The following is a 19,084-nucleotide window of genomic DNA, read 5'->3' as shown; positions in this document are numbered from 1 at the left end:
AAAAAAAAAGAAAGAAAGAAAGAAAAAAGCAGTTTGGGATTGTGATGAAAATTTGTTGATTAATCAACCAGAATTTTTTTTTCTTATTTAAATCCACTTTTATATTGATTAAGTGAAAATACAGTAAGTATATCCTCAGTTTATTAGAATGCTACGAAATATTGAATTTCTCAGATTTAAGGAAGAACAACTATTAGATCATGCCATTCATAGGAACAAAGAACACTGTGGCTGAAATACTGTTCTCAAGTCTAAAATCTATGTTTAAGCTTAGCCATGGTGAGTTAAGTGGGAGGGCAGCACTGTCCGATGGCTGAGGCCCCACAGGAGGCCCATGTTCATTCCCCAGTCCAACCTAAACAGGCTGGGCACAGCGTCACACCTGTGGTCCTAGCTGACTGAGAGCCTAGAGCAGGGGGTTTGACACATGTGGAGACTTTGTCAAAAATACCTTCTTGGCCAGCTACCTAGAGGTGTGGTGATTGAGGTTGCTGGATCCCACATGGCCAACTGTGTGGCCAGAGTCCTGGATCCAGTGTCTCAGAAAATACACTGGGCACATGCGCATGTGCATGCCCCAAATCCCTAAAGAAGAATGGAGAAGGGATAGTGGCATGACCCTCTCCCCAGTCCCCCAGATGCTTTCTCATTTTCTCTCCCTCACCTCCACCTCTGGTGAATACATGTGCCCTATAGCAAATAAAACAAACAAACAAAACAGAATACAAAAAATACCTGTCTCTGGGGACACATTGTGGTGGAACAGTAAAACACAACACTCTGCAAGACTGTCCCACTTGGGAAAGTTCCAGATTTGCATCTGGCAACCTCCTTGAATATGTCAGGCATTTATGTGCCCCTGATCTGGACCAGCTAAAGCTGAGGAGTGAATCACAGTGTCAAGACCCTGTGGGGAGTGATATAAAATATTTATATTATATATTTAATGAGTATTAACATTGATGCTGAATAATATCAGAGTAGAATATTAAAATAACAAGAACTTGTATTAATTTTCTTTGTTAATTTTCTTGTATTAACTGTCTTCTACATTATTTCAGCTTGAAATAAAAAGAATCATGACAGAAAACAAATGACTGATTCTGACAGCTTCTTAATCACACCCATAATATTCAAAGTCAGCTTCACCCCACAAAAATAAAACTTTGGTGAGAAACTGGCTCAGTAAGAAAAAGGAAGAAAAGGAAAAAAAAAAAAAAAGAAGAAGAAGAAGAAGAAGACCAAATCGAGATACCTATTTATTACAATGATCTCGGGATATTTTCTTAAACTGTCAGAGCTATTCCAGTTGATTTTCAAGCATGACTTGGTAAATTTGTTGGACAGTTCCGGCCAAAACTAATACTTAAAGTACTATTTTTCCTTAACTATGGGTTAGCAAAATAAATTTGCTGAGCAAAGTGGCAGTGAAAAAATGTCATTTTTCTAAATCTGGTTACATTATTTGCCATTGCATCTCAAACATTTTTATGGTACTGTTAAGTACAATGTTCTTCGAGTCCCTCATCAAGAAATTTAAGAATACAGAGTGGGAGGTTACTGCTTTGTGGGTAACAATCTTGAATTTGAGTGTCCAGTTGAACTAGGACAAATTTCCTCACCACGTGGTGGCTACAGACTTGCTGCCTGAGGCTGCCTGTGTTGCCCACTGAAATCAATTTATTGTATTGCTCACCTATTAGTTTTTGCCGCCTTTTCCACAAATCTTCTGGGATCTTGCTAAAATGCAGATTTTGATTCAGTACATTTGAGGGGGGGCCTGAAAATCTGCTTTCCTACCAAACTGTCAGGTGATGACTACACGGCTTTGCAGACAACACTGAGGATTAAAGAGCTAGTGCTGAAGTGAAGGAAATCGTAAGAACAGGTGTTTCCACATTTGATACTGCAGCACAGAAGAAATACCTAAATGAGGCTTGTTAAAACAGATCGTTAGGGTGTCACAGTGGTAATGCAATTGGACCAATACAGGAAGGGTCCTGAGTTTGCATCCTGGGGCCTCTCTGAGCACACTGGACATATGCATGTAAGTGGCTCAGGCTGACTGAGACTAGAGGTAGATCCTAGCGTGCAGTCCGCTAAGAGTGCCTGTCTCTTTTAGTGGCTCAGGTTGACTGAGACTAGAGGTAGAGCCTAGCGTGCAGTCCCGTTAAGAGTGCCTGTCTCTTTTGTCCTTCTCTGCATTTCTGTCTCTCTCTCTCTCATGGAAGAAATATATAAACGAACAAAAGAATAGCAACGGATTGCTGGCTCTCACCCTCAGAGATCCCTATTCAGCAAATCTAAGTTAAAGACACAAGAATTTACAGTTCTAACAAGTTCCTGCTAAATCACACTTTCAGAACCAGGGATTGCGAATTTTAGTAAGGATCTCCGAGGACTGATGAACATGGTGACTGAAGAAAGAGCCCATCCTCTTGTCTGATGCCTGCTATAGATAGAAGGTCTTTATGAACTGGGCATCTTAAGGGGAACTGAACTATGATAATACCATCACCCCTTTGATTCCTAATTGTGTATGAGAGACAAAATCAAGCTAGGAAATCTTTTCATTCATTTTGAACTTTCAGTTTTTCTTAAATTTTACCTGATAAAAATAAGTACATATAAAATTTTGGCATAAAATCTATGTAAACTCATATATCTCAAATAAAACCCTGAATTTTATTTTGTTAATAGTAGTAGTATTAATAATTCCATATTGTATCATTTAAAAGTCCCTGGGACCAGCAGATGGTGGTTAAGGTGCTGGACATTCCCACATGGCTAACCAGGGTTCAAGTCCTGAATCTGGTGGCTTGCTTTCTTGCTTCCTTTCTCTCTCACTCTCAACCTCTGTCTTTCTCTGGTCAAATTAAAATAAATGAAACAAATAAGTAAATAAATAAATGTTTCTAAATATGGGCAAATAAAACCTCACCATTGCACATAATAATCATTACATATTGATAATTAAAATTTTAATTTAAATATTTTTGCATTATTACATAATCTGAGGCAAAATGCAGGCCAAACAAAGGCCACACTTGTTTTTTAGGTTTTTTTTTTTCTTTTCTTTTCTCTCTAACTTTAGGGAAAAAAACAATTTCTAATTCTATAGAATAGATTGATATTATCAAAGAGAATTTTATTCTTATCAGTCAAAACTGAAAAGTAGAGATTTTAAAATAAGTTGATTTATGTTTATAAATTGTAAATTACAAATATCCTCCACACATTCATTTTCAAATGCTTCTGATACATTTAATCTAGTCTCTTTATGTATATTTGACAATGGTTTCCTTTTTTTTTTGATAAGTTTTTGCTATAGGGTGAGTGCGCTCACCAGAAAGACAGAGAAAGACAGACAAATAGAAAGCGAGAAATCGCCCTCTAGGAGGGATAGTCATGCCACAATCCCTTCTCCTCCATTCTCTCTAGGGATCTTGGGCACACACACACTTGTACCCAGTGTGAGTTTAAGTCGCCGGGTCCAGGACTCGAACCATGATCAACTACATGGAAGTCCAGCGACATATCCATTACACTAACTGCTGGTCCCAACAATCGTTTCCATTTTAAGGATAAGTCATATAAAGCAGTAAGGCTTTGAGATAATATAAATGTATTTTTTATTTTTTACATTAACACTGTCCTTTCAAAGAGTTCTAAAAAAGTATGCTCCCTTAATCTCATGGGATCCTACCCAATATTCAAGGGTCTAGCCATACTTGGTAGTGCTTTCTTCTGATGTACTGCCCTACTTCTTTATTCTTGTCTTTATGCAAGTACGAAGACAAATGCAGAGTCTGGCCAGCTGCATTGAGAGTCCTCAACTCTAAAATATCTATTCTGCATATTTTCCAAATAACATAGTATTTAATATTTGCTAAGTAAATATAGACATAGATATCAATTGTGAAATAGTTTAATAAACTCCGGAGAAATTGCAAGTTCTGGAACAGCCCAGCTATAGTGGCTTCTAAGACATTGTCCTCTACAAGTTGGGACCATCTGGGAGGCCTGGATTTGATCCCTGATCTACCCATAAGGCTGGGCACAATGGTGCAGACCTGTAATCCCAACAAAGGAGGAGGCTGAAATAGGAGAATCATGAGAAGCATTCAAAGCTCAGATGGACAACATGGCAAAACCCTGTCTGAAAAAGGGCCTGGAAGAGTGGCATGCATCTGTTGTCCCCACTGAGAGGATGAGACAGGAAGATTGTGACATGATGAGGCTATTATTAAAAAAGAAAAGAAGTTCAGTAAGGTAAAGAAAGTACTTACTAAATCTCATTTATAAAAATGACATCAATTTTCATTTGTTTTGGTGCTCCCATGGAATTTTTTCACATGAAATAGTTTGAGATCTGAATAAAGATAAGCAAAATATATGTTTCCTTCACAATAAATGCAACTGTAGAAAAATAATTTATAACTATTAATTTATTCTCAATTAAATAATATGAAATAAATCTATAAAATGTTTCATTAACAAACTAAATTTCTAAACAATCTGATTTCATAATTTTCATCAAGGATACAATTAACATTTAATTTGGAGTAAAAACAGAGATTGATCGAATTGTCTAAATAAATCAAAAGACAGTCACAGTTTCTCTGAGATAAATTTTAATGATCTTATTAAAACATTTTATATAGTCCAGACTGCATAATACAAATTTATTTTCCACACTTGCTTCTAATACTTACAATGCTTTCTTTTGCTAACTGAAAAATGTACCTTTAGACAGTAATTGTACTTTATCATAGACATAAATTTTCTCTTCTACACTTAAGCAAGTATAAGAGAAATATAGAGACATAAACACACATGAGTTAATATTCAGCACATGATTTTTAATTGCTCCGTGAATAGCCTGTATCCAAATTCAATAATAGAATTTATTATGCTGCATTTTTAAATTTATAATGATATTTTAAAATTTTAAAACATCATTTTCAGAGTATAACTGAAATAAACAGACAACAGAAATTGGATTACCTCCAAAATTATCTTACAATGGCTATAAAAATCATACATCATGGACACTTTATAAGACAAAATTTGTAGTTTTATTAAAACTACATTTTACTTGTGTACCAATATCAGTTTCATAGAAAGAAGCACTGCTAATTAAAATCTACTGAAAATAAGACTAGTCACAAAATTTAAGAGAAACACTCTTTTTTTAATACTTAACAGTTCGTAATGGAAAAAATAAGTTTTTGTCTATATAAGAAATTTCTATGTGACATACACTGTTCTCATTTATAGATTTACAGAGTTTGCCACCAACCAATCAGAATATAAAATATTTCATTTCTTTCTAACTTGATAAACTATAATATCCTATTAAAATGTTATACCTTCAGAATAACTTATTTACTTATGTATTCATTCATTTATCCATCATTCAACAAATGTCTTATAAATGTTGCTGTAATAGATTTCAATTTTTAAAAATATACATGCCAAGCATGATTTATAATTTTTCATTTTTTAAATAATTATCAATGTAGACTGAGTATTAAGTGCAACCATGAATGTAATTCTGTTTTTAGCAAGTTGCTAAGACCTCTGTATCCGGGTTGTAGCCTAGCCTTAAGGGCTGGTTGCAAAAATGCTGAAAAAAGCTGGATGAAAGCCACAGAGATAGTAGGCCTATATTAAACTAGAGTGGATGTTCTTACCAAGGTATTTATTTTTTTAAAAAAGCTAATTGTACATCACTTTGAACAAACAAAATATATTTCTGAGCCTAATGGGCACCTGGGTTGCTATTCTTTCATGGAAATCCTCTCTCGTAATTCCTGTAAAACTCTGCCTCAAGTTGCTGTGAGCTTGTTCTGGTCCATGTCTTTCCAACAATCCCAAAACCTGTAGGAATGTGGTAACACATCCACATGAGCAGAGAGCCAAAAACTGTGCTCTGAAGACTCCTGAAAGAAAATGCTTCATTGAGTATCTCTTCCAAGGAGTGAAAAGCATAGTGCGAAATATAGTTATTTACCAAACCAAAGACTGCATCTAAGGATACTTTAAAATCCTTTTTAAGTCACTCAAGGAGAAAGGAAGCAATTCTCTGGTGCCAAAGAAAATATTTTTAAAAACAAAACTCTTACCAAGGTTTTGAAGAAAATATTTAATTTGTACATCTAAAGTGAAACTTTATTTTTCCTTAGCCTCCTTACCCAGCCCTCCCACAAACTTTCCACAGCACACAAAGTAACACGTTTTCAAATACCAGGTGCAAGAAAGCATACAGTACAGTCCCAAAAAGAGCAATATATACATGCATATAAAAGAAAATTAACAAACGAAACCTTTATTTCTAGAGAATGTGGAAGTTATATAAGACAAGAAAAATTTAGGGGAGCCTCATATTTATAATACCCTGATTTATACATGACTCAATTTTACCTCCCATAAACAAAACCATTAGTAGAGTCTATCATTTTACATTCAATAAACTCCTACATATGCAATCATAGGTGTTATTCTTTTAAACAGCAAGTTCATTTCTTCACACATGTCTTTGCTAGTGTCCTAAATTTGGGTTCCAGATGATCTAGGAACTCCAGGCCCTCTTCTTCCTGCCGATCACTGCAGCAGCCCACTGAGCCGGCCACAGACCCTTTGCCTTCATAGTTATATGAACGAACGTAGTCTTCAGAATGTTTATGCTCTTCATCTTGCCCACACAGATACACCTTCTGTTTTGAAAAAGAGCACATTTTATTATTATTTTTAAAAAACACCTAAACATATTAGCATAAAAATAATGTCTTTGATTTACCTTTTACTGTTTAATTTTTAATCAGAGTGTGTCCTCTAATGGGTTCCTACATATAAAAAATGCACATGATTGGTCTATATTATATTCATTCTTAAGATATAGCAAATAAATAAATGCTCCTAGTGAACACATTTATGAAAATTAAGGCTACACACATATTACACAGCTAACTTACAATTTCCTTTTTTGGGGAAAAAAAACAATATAGGCTAGGATTCTTTTGACTACTTATTATTATATAGTTATAATACTGTATTAAACTGGCTAATAGTAATGTATATTAATATAAATATAAAACAAAGCAAGGAACTAAAACCCAAAATGAAAGCTTAACAGTCTACCTGGTTGATTTTGATAGTTAAGACTTCATAACCACATGGAGGACTCAAGCACACTAAAAATGCTTGTAATTTTTGGCCATTCACTTCCTTTATAACAAATATTTTATTCCAGATGGTTTTTCTGGTAATTTGGAGAGGCACATGCTGTCAGTCTCTTTATTCTTCTAAAACACATCTATATCAGGCACCTCTTAATAAAGGTTTGTAGATCATATTTTTTAAATTGAACTTTAAAAGATCATTTTCTCTTTGGGTTTGGATGTGACATCTATAACTATTATGATTCAACATTTAAAAAGAAACTAGCTCCAGGTATATGAAGAGTAAATTTTTAGAAAATCCTGATTTATAATGTGTCACTTTCATGTAATATGAACTTTAAGACATTGGAACTTACTTCACCAAGCCGAGGTTGGGTAAAACTCTGCCAGTCGGTGTATGTGTATCTGCCAGTATCCGTTACTCCCTGCCCTATGCCCTTGCTGGATTCCAAAGTCTGGTATCCTCCCTTGCCGGAGTCCAGAGTATAGCCTCCTTTGACCATCTCAAAACTTTGCTGTGTTTTAATTCCTTGGCCACCAAGAGTACCAACAGACATGCTTGTGTCACAGATGTTGGATGTCTGTGTAGGCAGTCTAATATTGGCTTCCTAAAAATAAAGTGAGACAAAATGGATGAATCAAATTGAAACTGAACATTTACTTTCATTTTTCTTCCTACCCTAAAGAGTTCACTTACCTGTTGCAGTTCTCGGTTACTCATACATAAAATCAGGATAATAATCACAGGTAAGGATTAACTTGTGTGCCCTAAAAATTCACATGTTGAAGTTCTAACCCCCAATACCTCAGAATATGACCTTGTTTGGAAATAAGACATTATAAATGTAATCAATTAAATTAAGATAAGCTTGGGCCAGCTTGTGGGATGGTGGTTAAGGCAGCTGGATCCCACATGGCAGAAAGGGTAGTCCTGAATGGCAGTTTGCCAATCACTCCAACCCCCCTGGGTGCACATACCCTCTGGCAAAATTTTTAAAATGAAAAAAAGGTCATATTGGAACAGGGTGAGTCCCTAATCTACTATGACCAGCGTTCTTAAAAATGAAAGAAAGTTGAACACAGATACACCTACACAGGCAAAATGCCATTGTAAAGAATTGATTTATGTTGCCATAGGCCAAGGGACTACTAGAATTTAGGAGAGAGGCCTGCATCAGATTTTTCCCTACTGCCTTCGGAGGAAGCAGAGCCCTCTCAACATCTGGATCTCTTATTTCAAGCTTTCTATTTCCATTGTTTAAGTCATTTGGTTTATTATGGAAGTTCTAGGAAACTAATACAGTAAGACTGACAAGCTGAGATAAATTAGAGCATCCAGGGTACTTAGAATCTGCTTGGCATATGAAATGCTCAAAAACCATTAGCTATTATTACCATTACTGCTATTATTATGTCATAATCAAACTGTCAACCCCGGATCACCATACAGTTCAAAGAGAAGTGAAATCTAATTTACCATCACTTCTTCTCCAGGCCCTTCAGTATTTGATATGATTAAATTTTGCTGGGCTACATCTTCCGGAAAACATTTCTTTACTGTTCTTTTAGCGGTAACACAGAAACATGTAAACAGAATACCTAAACCAAAAAAGGAGAAGTGAAATAGTATTATTTTTCAGGTGCTAGTATAAAGTCATTCGATTATATGATTTTTTTAAAGTTTTCTTTGCAGAACTCTTAAACATTTATTCTAAGTTGAGATCTCTTTGGTTGATAAAATTTAAAACAGAATATTAAAAATATATTAATATATAGGCTATCTCTGTCTTAGTCAGATTATTAATGGCTCTCTCCTTGGAACTGAGTAATATGAGTTTCTAATTTCATCTATACTGAAATAGTAATTTCATCTGACTGAAATTTAATATAGTACTATTGGTATTTAAAATCATACAGAACACACTTAATTGGCTTAGAGCAACAAAACAAAGGATATTGGGCATAAATACAAACAAGAAAGGCAATTACATAAGATCAGTGTCCAATTTTGAAAGTGCACATCAACTAATGTGGTGCTAAGAAGAATACACAGTTTAACCTGAAATTCAAATCAATCAATTATGACAATGAATTTCCCTGTAAAGACTGTAGGAAAAGGGTGTAAATGCGAATGGGTTCTTTATAGTCAAGTAGATTGAAAAAGAAGGGATAAGGAAGAGAGAAAGAAAAGAGAAAAAGGAAGATGGAAGGAAGGGAGGAAGGAAGGAAAGATGGAAGGAAGAAGGAAGAAGGAAAGGAGGGAGAGGAAGGAAAAGAAAAGAAGGAAAGAAAGATTAAGCATGGGCAAAATTACTATTACTTTTGCATATCCAAAACAGCAATCTTGCAGAATGCAAAATCTTAGCATCTTTTGCATTATTTATCCTCAGTGGCTCATCATGTATCTTTTCCCACTCATGGAGTCTTCGAGCAATGGAATAAGGAGTGAAATCTTATGACGTATGCTAAATCACTTTAGTAATAACATAGAACATAAATATCAAAGCGAATTTGAGGACTATTCTGTTTTCACTTTTTTTTTGTTACGTATTCCATCTATGAATTTGGTTACATGAAAGACTATAGTATTTTATTCATATTGAAGAAAACCTTAACATTAATTTTATTCTAACTATTCATTTTACATATGGAAAACTGAGGTTAGAGAAGAAGAAATGAATTACCTAATGTCTCACAAATAATTCGTAAATTAATACTGGAAGAACTAAGGTCTCTGAAATTTGCTTCAAATATAATATGCCTTTACTGAAATGTTTCTTCTTTAATGACCCAGAAGGCCAACTCATAAACAAGGTACACTTTTTTTTAAGGATATATTTGCCAACAGTTATAAATGTCACTGTTGCAAATAACTGCTGTATGCATTTTAAAAATATTAGCTAAAACTTTAGCTAACACATTCTAGATTGTTATACTTACACAGTAACAATGCAGAACCCAACACCATGGCAAGAATAGCCCATTTTCCAAGTATTACATTTGATAATTTAACATCTCGTTCGTTTACAATATTCATTCTACAGTCAGATGGAGTTGTACAATCACATACTCTCACTGATAAGAAATGTTTGGCACCAAGACCATGTCTGTCTTTGATTTCGATTGGCACAGTATAATAATTAGTATCAAGATGTTGCCGTCCACGGAGAATAGCAGTTTTACCTAAAGAAAAAAAGACAGAAAATATATACTGATATGAACTTTTAATAGCCACATTATTTCTACTAGATATTCCTAAGGGGTAGGATTAATTTGGAATGAAACCTCTAATGGTTCATTATTCTTTTTTGAAAATAATGCTGCTTAGCCAGATAGTGGCACATCAATAAAACACAACACTCTGGAAAACTGGCTCACATAAGAAAGTTCCAAATAAATGTCCTGAGACATTCCTCATCATGCCAGACATACTATACTGGGCATGCGTGTGCCCACAATCTGAGCCTGGCTGGGACAAAGGGTAGATTAAGGCATCAAAAATCTGTTAAGGATGCTGTCTCTCTCTCTCACAAAATAATAATTTAGTTTACTCGGAAAGCCAAGAAAAATAACTGATATTGCTATGGTCATATTAGACTAATTTGTAGTTAACATGTTATTCAAATATTAACTTAAAATTGATTCACATGTTTTCTTAAATGATAATCATAACAAGAGTCTAAGTTTAACTATAAGTATAAACATACATATTTTAAAAAGCAAGGTATTTTCTTTCTTGTAGAATAAATGATTTAATTTACCAAAATAAATATGTATTTATTATGATAAAATAAGATAAAAGTCAAGATAACCAGCCATCTGGGACCCCTATTGATTACGAGATTTAGCACAGTTACGTACCATCATTTTTTTCTAATGTCCAAAGTTTGCTGGCAGAATTATCCAGAAAAAATTCAAAAGGTGGACCGTTGTTAGGCCCATCTAGATCTATAGGTTCCAGAACAGCAAAATCCTTATCATGTTGACAGATGGTCACTTCATGATCAATTTGTGGTGGGTGATCGTTATCATCTTCCAAAAGAACTACTAATGTTCCAGTGCAAGATCTACCATCTAAGATAAATTAAAAATACATTATTTATTCATTAAAGATTTGCTTGTTTCCCACAATTTGTATCATACACAGTTGACATCTGCCTTTTACTAGCTGTCTAAACTTGAATTCGCACACAGGCTCCTGATCTTAGACGCCATTACTAAAAGAAATGACATGTCACTCTTCGTTGAAAACTGGTGACTGGATCAGATCTCTTCGGGTGCTTTTTGAAACCCAAATGTGTAAGATTATGAGAAATATAACGACAGAATAATCTGCGGACAATAAATTGACTTCTTACACCATTTCAGAAAGCATATATTCATCCAAGAATACAAAAATACTTGACTTTTGGTCATCAGCCACCTCAGCTTCTTTTCATCCTCCTTATATATTCAACTAAAACCTTGTGAAAATTCTCATCAAACCCACCAAGGGCTTGTCTTCCTGTCTTGGTACATTCTGTTGCCACTAAAACCTATTATCTTCAAGAATCCGTTCAAATATGACCTCCTCACGAAACGTGTGACTTCTACAGACAATGGGAACCATACTCTCCTTCGTCTTAAAACGATTTGTTTACCTTGGCTCACAAACTGAACTGTAAGCATGTTTAATAGTAACATGGCAAGTTGTATTCATCTTGACAGCCTAGTGATTTACCCAGTATTTCTTTTTTATTAAATTATTTTATTTAACTTTATTTATTATTTATTCATTTGTTTATTTAAATTTGACCAGAGAGGGACAAAGTGAGAGAGAGAAACAGAGAGAGAGAGAGAAAGTGAGAAAGTAAGTTGCCAGGTCCAGGACTCGAACCACGGTCAGCCATGTGGGAATCCAGCGCCTTTAACCACCATGCCACCTGCCAGTCCCAGATTTACCCAGTATTTCTAGGTTAATTATAATTTGACACGAATGCACTGAACATTGCTATTTTTATGCTTTGAAAAGAATTTAATTAAATTAGCCAGAAAAATAAGTTCGTACTTCCATTCTAATACAATAAATATGTTCTTGACAATAGAAACTGTCTTACTGATCTGTTGCTCATCACTATTAGTGGCCTAAGTTTTCACACATGTCTCAAATATTTTTAATTAAAATAGTGCTCATTATTTTTTATAAAAAATAATGAAGTTCAAATACATGTCCAAATTCTACCACTTGTGAGGCTAACACGGAAGCACCACGGTTAAGTCTGTATGAAGGAAGTCAGGTACCACGTGGCTAACCAGGGTTTGAGTCCCAGTCCCAGTGGCTTATACACTGGGTATGTGTGTGTCCAGGATCCTGACAGGTTGAAATGCTGGAGAAAAAACTATTGTAGTATGACCAGGCCTTATTGAGGAATAGTTTTGCTCTCTCTCCTCTTTCTTTGTCTCTATCTCTCTCTTTTATACACATAGCTTCTGGCATAATAAAAGAAAAAAAGTGTAAGTTATCATTTATGAAATGATAATAAACTAAAATAAATAATAATATATAAAAATTTAAATATAGAGAAAAATAATTAATGCAATTCTTTTTATTTTTTGGCTTTGAATGCTAGTCTAGATTTTGAAGCATCCTTCTTGAATTTCTCACAAAGATTGCTATAACTCATATACGAATGTTAAAAAAATTGCCTTTTTAGTTTGAAATAAATCTAAGCCATATTATGTAGAATATTTCAGGGTTTTTTTTTTTCTGTTGAATAACTAGAAAATTGATTTATTCCAAGTTATTTATAAAACAAATTATTTATATGAAGTAACTACTCTACACTGTAATTTAAGAATCATTCTATCTGAACAAGTTTTAAAATATCTAGTAATTAAAGAAATATTAATCATTAGAAGACCTGCACAATAGCAAATAAATATTCTGAGACTGCTAGAAAATTATAAGTAAATCTGAGTATAAGAGACAATGTCAAAATCAGCAAATTAACGAAGACATGAGTAATGTAAAGAAAAGCATTTTAAAATAAAAACTATAGTTTCAGATACTACACATGAGTTGACATGTATACTGTTATTTTATCTTTTTTTTTTTAAGTGTTTGCTATAAGATGTGTGGATTTACCGGAGGAAGACCAAAAGAGAAAAAGTGAGAAATCACTCCTCTCCTAGGAGTGAAATTGAGAAATCAATCCCTTCTCCACTCTTCTCTGGGGAACTTGGGCACACAAACACATGTGCCCAATGTGATTTTCAAGCCATAGGTCTGGAATTTGAAACATGGCCAATCATGTGTGAATCCAGAACCTTATCCCCCATACCACCTGCTGGATCTTGCTATTTTACCTTTTAAAATTTAAATAAAGAATGCTTTCCTATGGAAAAAAATAGAAATTACATTTTAAAAATTTAACAAAAATAGGGCAACCATTAAAAAAATCAAGATGTACATAATCCTATATTCCACCAATATTTATCATATAACTTTATTTTGTATCACAGTTCTTCATTTTATGTTAATAAAAACAAGATGAAAGATACTCGACCTTATTTAAATGGATGACATTCAAAGCCAGAACTGAAAAAAAAGTCTTAGAAGTTGTCTAAAACTATACCTTGACATCTGAGAATAAGTAATTACTGAAAATGTTTGAACATTGTAAAAGGTAATTGAACATGTTTATCTCCTTCTAAACCTTGCTTTAAATTAAACACACAAGCAAATGTCAGGTATCAGTGAAGAAAGAATAACAAAAATAAAAGTTCAGACAAACATATCCTTCATATTACCATATAATGTTCCATTAACATTTGCAGTATCCTAACCTATATTTTTTCTTGAGCTCACCTAAGTTATCTATGACCCAGGTACACAAATTTCCTTTTGTTTTCTCTTATACTCTAATCATCTTACTTATGGACATTGTCTTTTATACCAAAAGACAAAGTTTATTCCTTATATTTTGTTCCCCATAATTTTCTCCTCTGCAAATAGTAGTTTACTTTCCTTTCATCACAATTCTGCATTCCTATCAACTCTCCCTTTTTTATTCTTTAATCTGGGCAGCTCTCAATTGGTCTACTAATAGGTGTGTATATTCAAAAGAGTTTCAAAACCACTATCTTGCTGTAATTAATTTAATGTAAATTTAGATGAATTATTCTTTACTGAATAGGTTCAAGAATTAATCTCGAAGAAAGATTACAAATCATAGCAAAAAATTTAAGAATCATTGTTTTGCCTTTTTTTTTTTTTTTTTGAAATAGTGTAACTGACCTATTCTCCATTAAGAGAAGTTTAGAACAAACCTACCATGAGCCCATCTGTTTTGGGTGAGTTAAATCTTTTCAGCAAGTTCAAATTAAAGTAATATAAGCCTACACTCCTAAAAAACATGGAAATTCTTGAGAATGTTGTTCCTTCATCAGAAATAAAATAACGTGGTCCTTGAAACTTAGACTCATTAACTTGTAGCTTTGCATTACTGAATCCTTCATTAGGCTGGTTTCTAATAAAATGAGAACTCTTAATGCTAACATTGTTTGCCATAATTTTGATTTAGAAATAAACAGATTTCACTCTTTTAAACTTTCCTTAAAAACATACTGATATTTATGTTTTATTACTAGAAATAGCACTCACCCGCATCTGTTGCAACTACTGAAATATTGTATTGGTTGTTTTTGACAAATTTTGATTCTCTATCAAGTGCTTTTACAGTTTTCAAGTTGCCAGTTTGTTCATTAATTTCAAACCAGTCATCTTCATCTCCTAACTTCCGATACCTAATTTTAGAAGTCAAATACAAATTGTCAAACCAAAAAGAAGGCATAATCCTAAAACTCTCCATTTTGGAAAACACACAGAACCTTCCTAAATGTGAAATCAATTTATACATCACAATTAAAATTAAGGAGGAATTTTGAGGAATATATTACCTTAAGCCTGCACCATCACGTGTTTCTGGGTCATGTGCTTTGTATCCAAGGAGCTCCTGTCCAGCTGGGAGGCCATCTCTGCTCTGAACAACCTTTACTGGTGGCTGACATTCTGGGCCCTCATCGTTATCTTTAATCTTAACAGTGACAGTTGTGGTACACATCGTGGGCATTTGTGAGTTTGCTGCTTTAGAGAACTGTGCTTCATTAAGTACGCCAATTTGCAAAATAACTTGCCGATTGACTTCATAGTTCAGTGCCTGTTTAATAAATATACTTTGATCAGTCAATAAATTAAATGAAAACACATAGAATACTTATGATCATAATTCCAAGTTTTAATGCAAAAGGAATACCATTTTTGTATTTGAAATGTTAAGCAAAAGTTTGTGCAAGTATGAAGACTAAGATTATCCTAAAATGATAATCAAATGCAAAATTGTTGATTTTAAGATTTAATATATTTTTCTTCTCACTTTTTCTTTCAGAAGATTCTGCTTTCATTCTTTCATGACAAATTTAGATTAATATAAATTCAGGTTAAGTGTTTGAAAAAAATTCAAATTACTTTATTATTTACCACATGTGATAATTGGATAGATAGATATCTGGCTACAATAGAGTAATTTCGCTGACTATTCAAGTCAAAAGACATGATATCATTTAGCAGCACTTTTTAAAAACACATTAGATTCAGGTCTGCCTAGTTCTTGATCAAAATGCCTAGTCCTAAATCTGATAATTAGAAAGGCTCCTAAGGTTAAAATGGTTAAATAAAAGCAAGAGAAAATAGTCTAGAAGCTGAGAGAGAAAAAGATAAAGTATAGAAGAGAAAGAATGGTCAGTATATAATAAAAGGACATTTTCTAAAAATCCTATCAAGAAAGTACAACTTGGGCACAAAGTTTCTAAGAACAGGCATTGTCTCTAAGAAATAGTTGAAAGAAATATGCACGAGGTTAGTGGTGACTGAGGCTAGAAGGGCTTAGAAAAGAACCAGGTTCAGCTGAAGTAATCATTTTAGGAGCCGGTAATGGCAATTACATTTTTTTTTTTTTTTTTTGATTGAGGGATTTTTTGCTATAGCGCACATTTGCTCACCAGAGAGACAGAGAGAGACAGAAAGTGATAAATCACCCTCTGGGGGAACGGCCACACAGCAATCCCTTCTCCTCCTGTCTCCTCTCAGGATTTTGGGCAAGCAGGCACATGCGCCAACATAAGTTTTTTTTTTAATTTTATTTTTTTATTATCATCATCATAATCTTCTTTATATTACATTGGATTACATATAACTTTACAGTGTATTACATTGTTTTTTCAAAAGGGAATGCCATGCATGTCCATCAGTATAGAGACATTAATCTCCCCCCTTCAACATTCAATATCTTTTCTATGTTTTCCCCAATCATTATTTTTATTATTCTGATTATTTTTTAAAACAGTCAATTGCTATTTCTCATTTTGTTTGTAAAAATACTTTGCCCATCATGAAATACTTCTCAGACCAATCCAGTTGAGAATACTATGCATGTCCAACATATGTTTTAAGCCGCTGGGTCCAAGACTCAAACCACGGTCAACTACGTGGGAGTCTAGCGACATAACCATTACATTACCAGCCATCCTGAGCAATTACATTTTAAAAATCCAAAAGCACTAGCTACTTAAATGTAGGAGATTGTTGAAAACACCTGCTTAATATTTGGTTCAATGGTCTGTCTCATAAAATACACTGTTCAGAGGTAAAAGTAAAATATAATATGAACGTGAAGGGAGTTGAACAATGAAGAGGTTTGATTTCAAATAGTGATTCTTCATTTTCTCTTTGTCATGCCTTCTAATAAAATCAGGACTTGGGCAACTGATGGCCTAAAAACTCTATTAAGGCTAATATGTGATTCAATATTCAAAATGCAATAGTTCTCTACATTAGTGTTCCTCATATACAGAACAATGGATTTTTGACCTGCCATGACTATCCTTTAAGAGAAAAAATGAGAATGAAATAGTAGAAAAAAAGTAAGTTCACATAATCCAATGTAAATCACTTCAGTATTGCACTGAAATATTCTAGTCATATACATGCAGAATTTGTATAACAATACCCAAGCATAAATCAGAATACTATAAAGCATAGTTTGACTGTTTTATTTGTTTACCTTAACAACACACAAGACAGCTTCATTTGTATTTGGATCCGTGCTAATTTTGAAGTTTCCATTTTCATTTCCCTGTAGGATTGTGTATACAGCCTTTGAGTGAGGAGTGTTTGGCAAATCCAGGTCAAAGACCTTCATTCGTAAAATCTCAACATCAATTCTGTTTTCTTCTACTTCTGTAACATACTGAAAAAAAATACCTCTTATTAATACCAATGTATACCCTTAAATAATGTGGGATTTCTGCTTTAAAAAAGAAAGTGATTTGCAAATGCACACTCACATATTGGGGAAGAATTTACAAATTTAATATTCGGTTATGTCTTTCTTCCCAAACTGCTTGTTCACATCTTTTCCATTCTTCGAAACTACCTCATGAACTTCGCTGAGGTGATTTCCCTAATCATTCTAGCCTTCAGATGTATCTCTTCTCCAAGCCTCTACAATATTTACAGTCTATCTCCCCTTTTTAGACATAATAAGCATTTGATAAATGTTTTATATGAATATGCTAAGCATTCAATATTTGTAGATAATTATAACATACATTGATTTCTTGTTATTGGGTATGCTGCTTTCATATCAATCTTTTTTTATTTCTTTTATTCTTTTCACATTTGACTGGAAAACACTTTAAGGAAAAAGTCTTTTCATTTTTTTTTTTGAGATTAAATTAAAGACCCTCCCCTCAAAAAAAAAATATGGTCACAAAACCAGAAGGTATTAAATGGCCAAAAAATATCTGTTAGAGATGTAAGATGAAGTCATAAAAGGATGGTAACCATTGTTGCATGGTGGATCTGGATTTGAATTCTAGTTTTTCCTTGTACAAGTTCCATGTGTATAAGATCTTGGGCAAATTACTTAACAGAACTTCTATTTTCTCATATGAAATATGGCATAGAATACATCCTCACATATTGTGGGGATTCATGTAAATAAGCGTGTGAACGTGCCTATCACTGCACTTATAGGTTTTTCTTTGACTTCTACTCTTCTATAGACTAATAAAAAAAAAAAAAAGGAAGATTATTCATCAAGAGTTCAGGAAAGAAGAACCATTTTCTTTTTTTCTTTTTTTTTTGGAGAAGTTTTTGTTATAGGGTGTGTGTGTGCTCTCCAGAAAGACAGAGAAAGACAGAGAGACAGAAAGTGAGAAATCACCCCCCAGGGGGGATGGCCATGCCACAATCTCTTCTCCATTCTCCTCTCGGGATCTTGGGCACACACGCACACGTGCCCTGCATGAGTTTAAGCCACCAGGTCTGGGACTCAAACCGCAGTCGACTACGTGGGAATCCAGCGACATAGCCATTACGCTAACTGCTGGTCCCAAGAAGAATCATTTTCTGAAAGATTCATTCATCATATTTACCGTATCCTGGGTTGCTGCCTAAGGGAAAGGTTTTCATACATGATAGATACAAGAACAGCCTATGTGGGGTAACAGTGTGCTAATTTATACTACTGACTGCACAGCAGGGGAGTTGAGCAGAAGATATAAAGGTAGTCTGTCTTTAGTCTGAAGAACTTGAAATACAATGACAACAGAGAGAGGGTCTCTTGTCCTTCACCTTATAAAAAAATAATAAGTCCAAGGAATCTGATACTGGTACTTAATAACCAACAAAATATTGAACACATGAACTGTGTAAAGGAATAAAAAGCTCTTAGGTTGCCAAGAAGGTGGTTATTTCCTTAATACCCAGAAATACCTGTTGCTTCAATTCTTTTTACAGAAAACATATTGTTCGTTCTTTCTTTCTTTCTTTCTTTCTTTCTTTCTTTCTTTCTTTCTTT

General features: G+C 33.9%; 1 protein-coding gene across 1 annotated transcript in view; it reads right to left on the bottom strand.

Moving 5' to 3' along the window:
- Positions 1–6,434: 6,434 nt before the first annotated feature.
- DSC1 (desmocollin 1) overlaps positions 6,435–19,084 on the bottom strand; it is a 31,300-nt gene continuing 18,650 nt past the window's right edge. The window contains exons 9-16 of the mRNA XM_006150577.2: positions 17,285–17,470; positions 15,123–15,382; positions 14,827–14,969; positions 11,046–11,258; positions 10,125–10,367; positions 8,662–8,783; positions 7,541–7,792; positions 6,435–6,719 (exon numbers count right to left, since the gene is read on the bottom strand). Of these exons, the coding sequence (XP_006150639.1) occupies positions 6,522–6,719; positions 7,541–7,792; positions 8,662–8,783; positions 10,125–10,367; positions 11,046–11,258; positions 14,827–14,969; positions 15,123–15,382; positions 17,285–17,470 (1,617 nt within the window). The 3' untranslated portion in view covers positions 6,435–6,521. The remainder of the gene's footprint in view (positions 6,720–7,540; positions 7,793–8,661; positions 8,784–10,124; positions 10,368–11,045; positions 11,259–14,826; positions 14,970–15,122; positions 15,383–17,284; positions 17,471–19,084) is intronic.

The sequence above is a fragment of the Tupaia chinensis genome, unplaced genomic scaffold (assembly GCF_000334495.1).
Source record: "Tupaia chinensis unplaced genomic scaffold, TupChi_1.0 Scaffold000290_1, whole genome shotgun sequence".
Classification (NCBI taxonomy): domain Eukaryota; kingdom Metazoa; phylum Chordata; class Mammalia; order Scandentia; family Tupaiidae; genus Tupaia; species Tupaia belangeri.
This window is presented reverse-complemented; position numbering and strand designations above follow the sequence as displayed.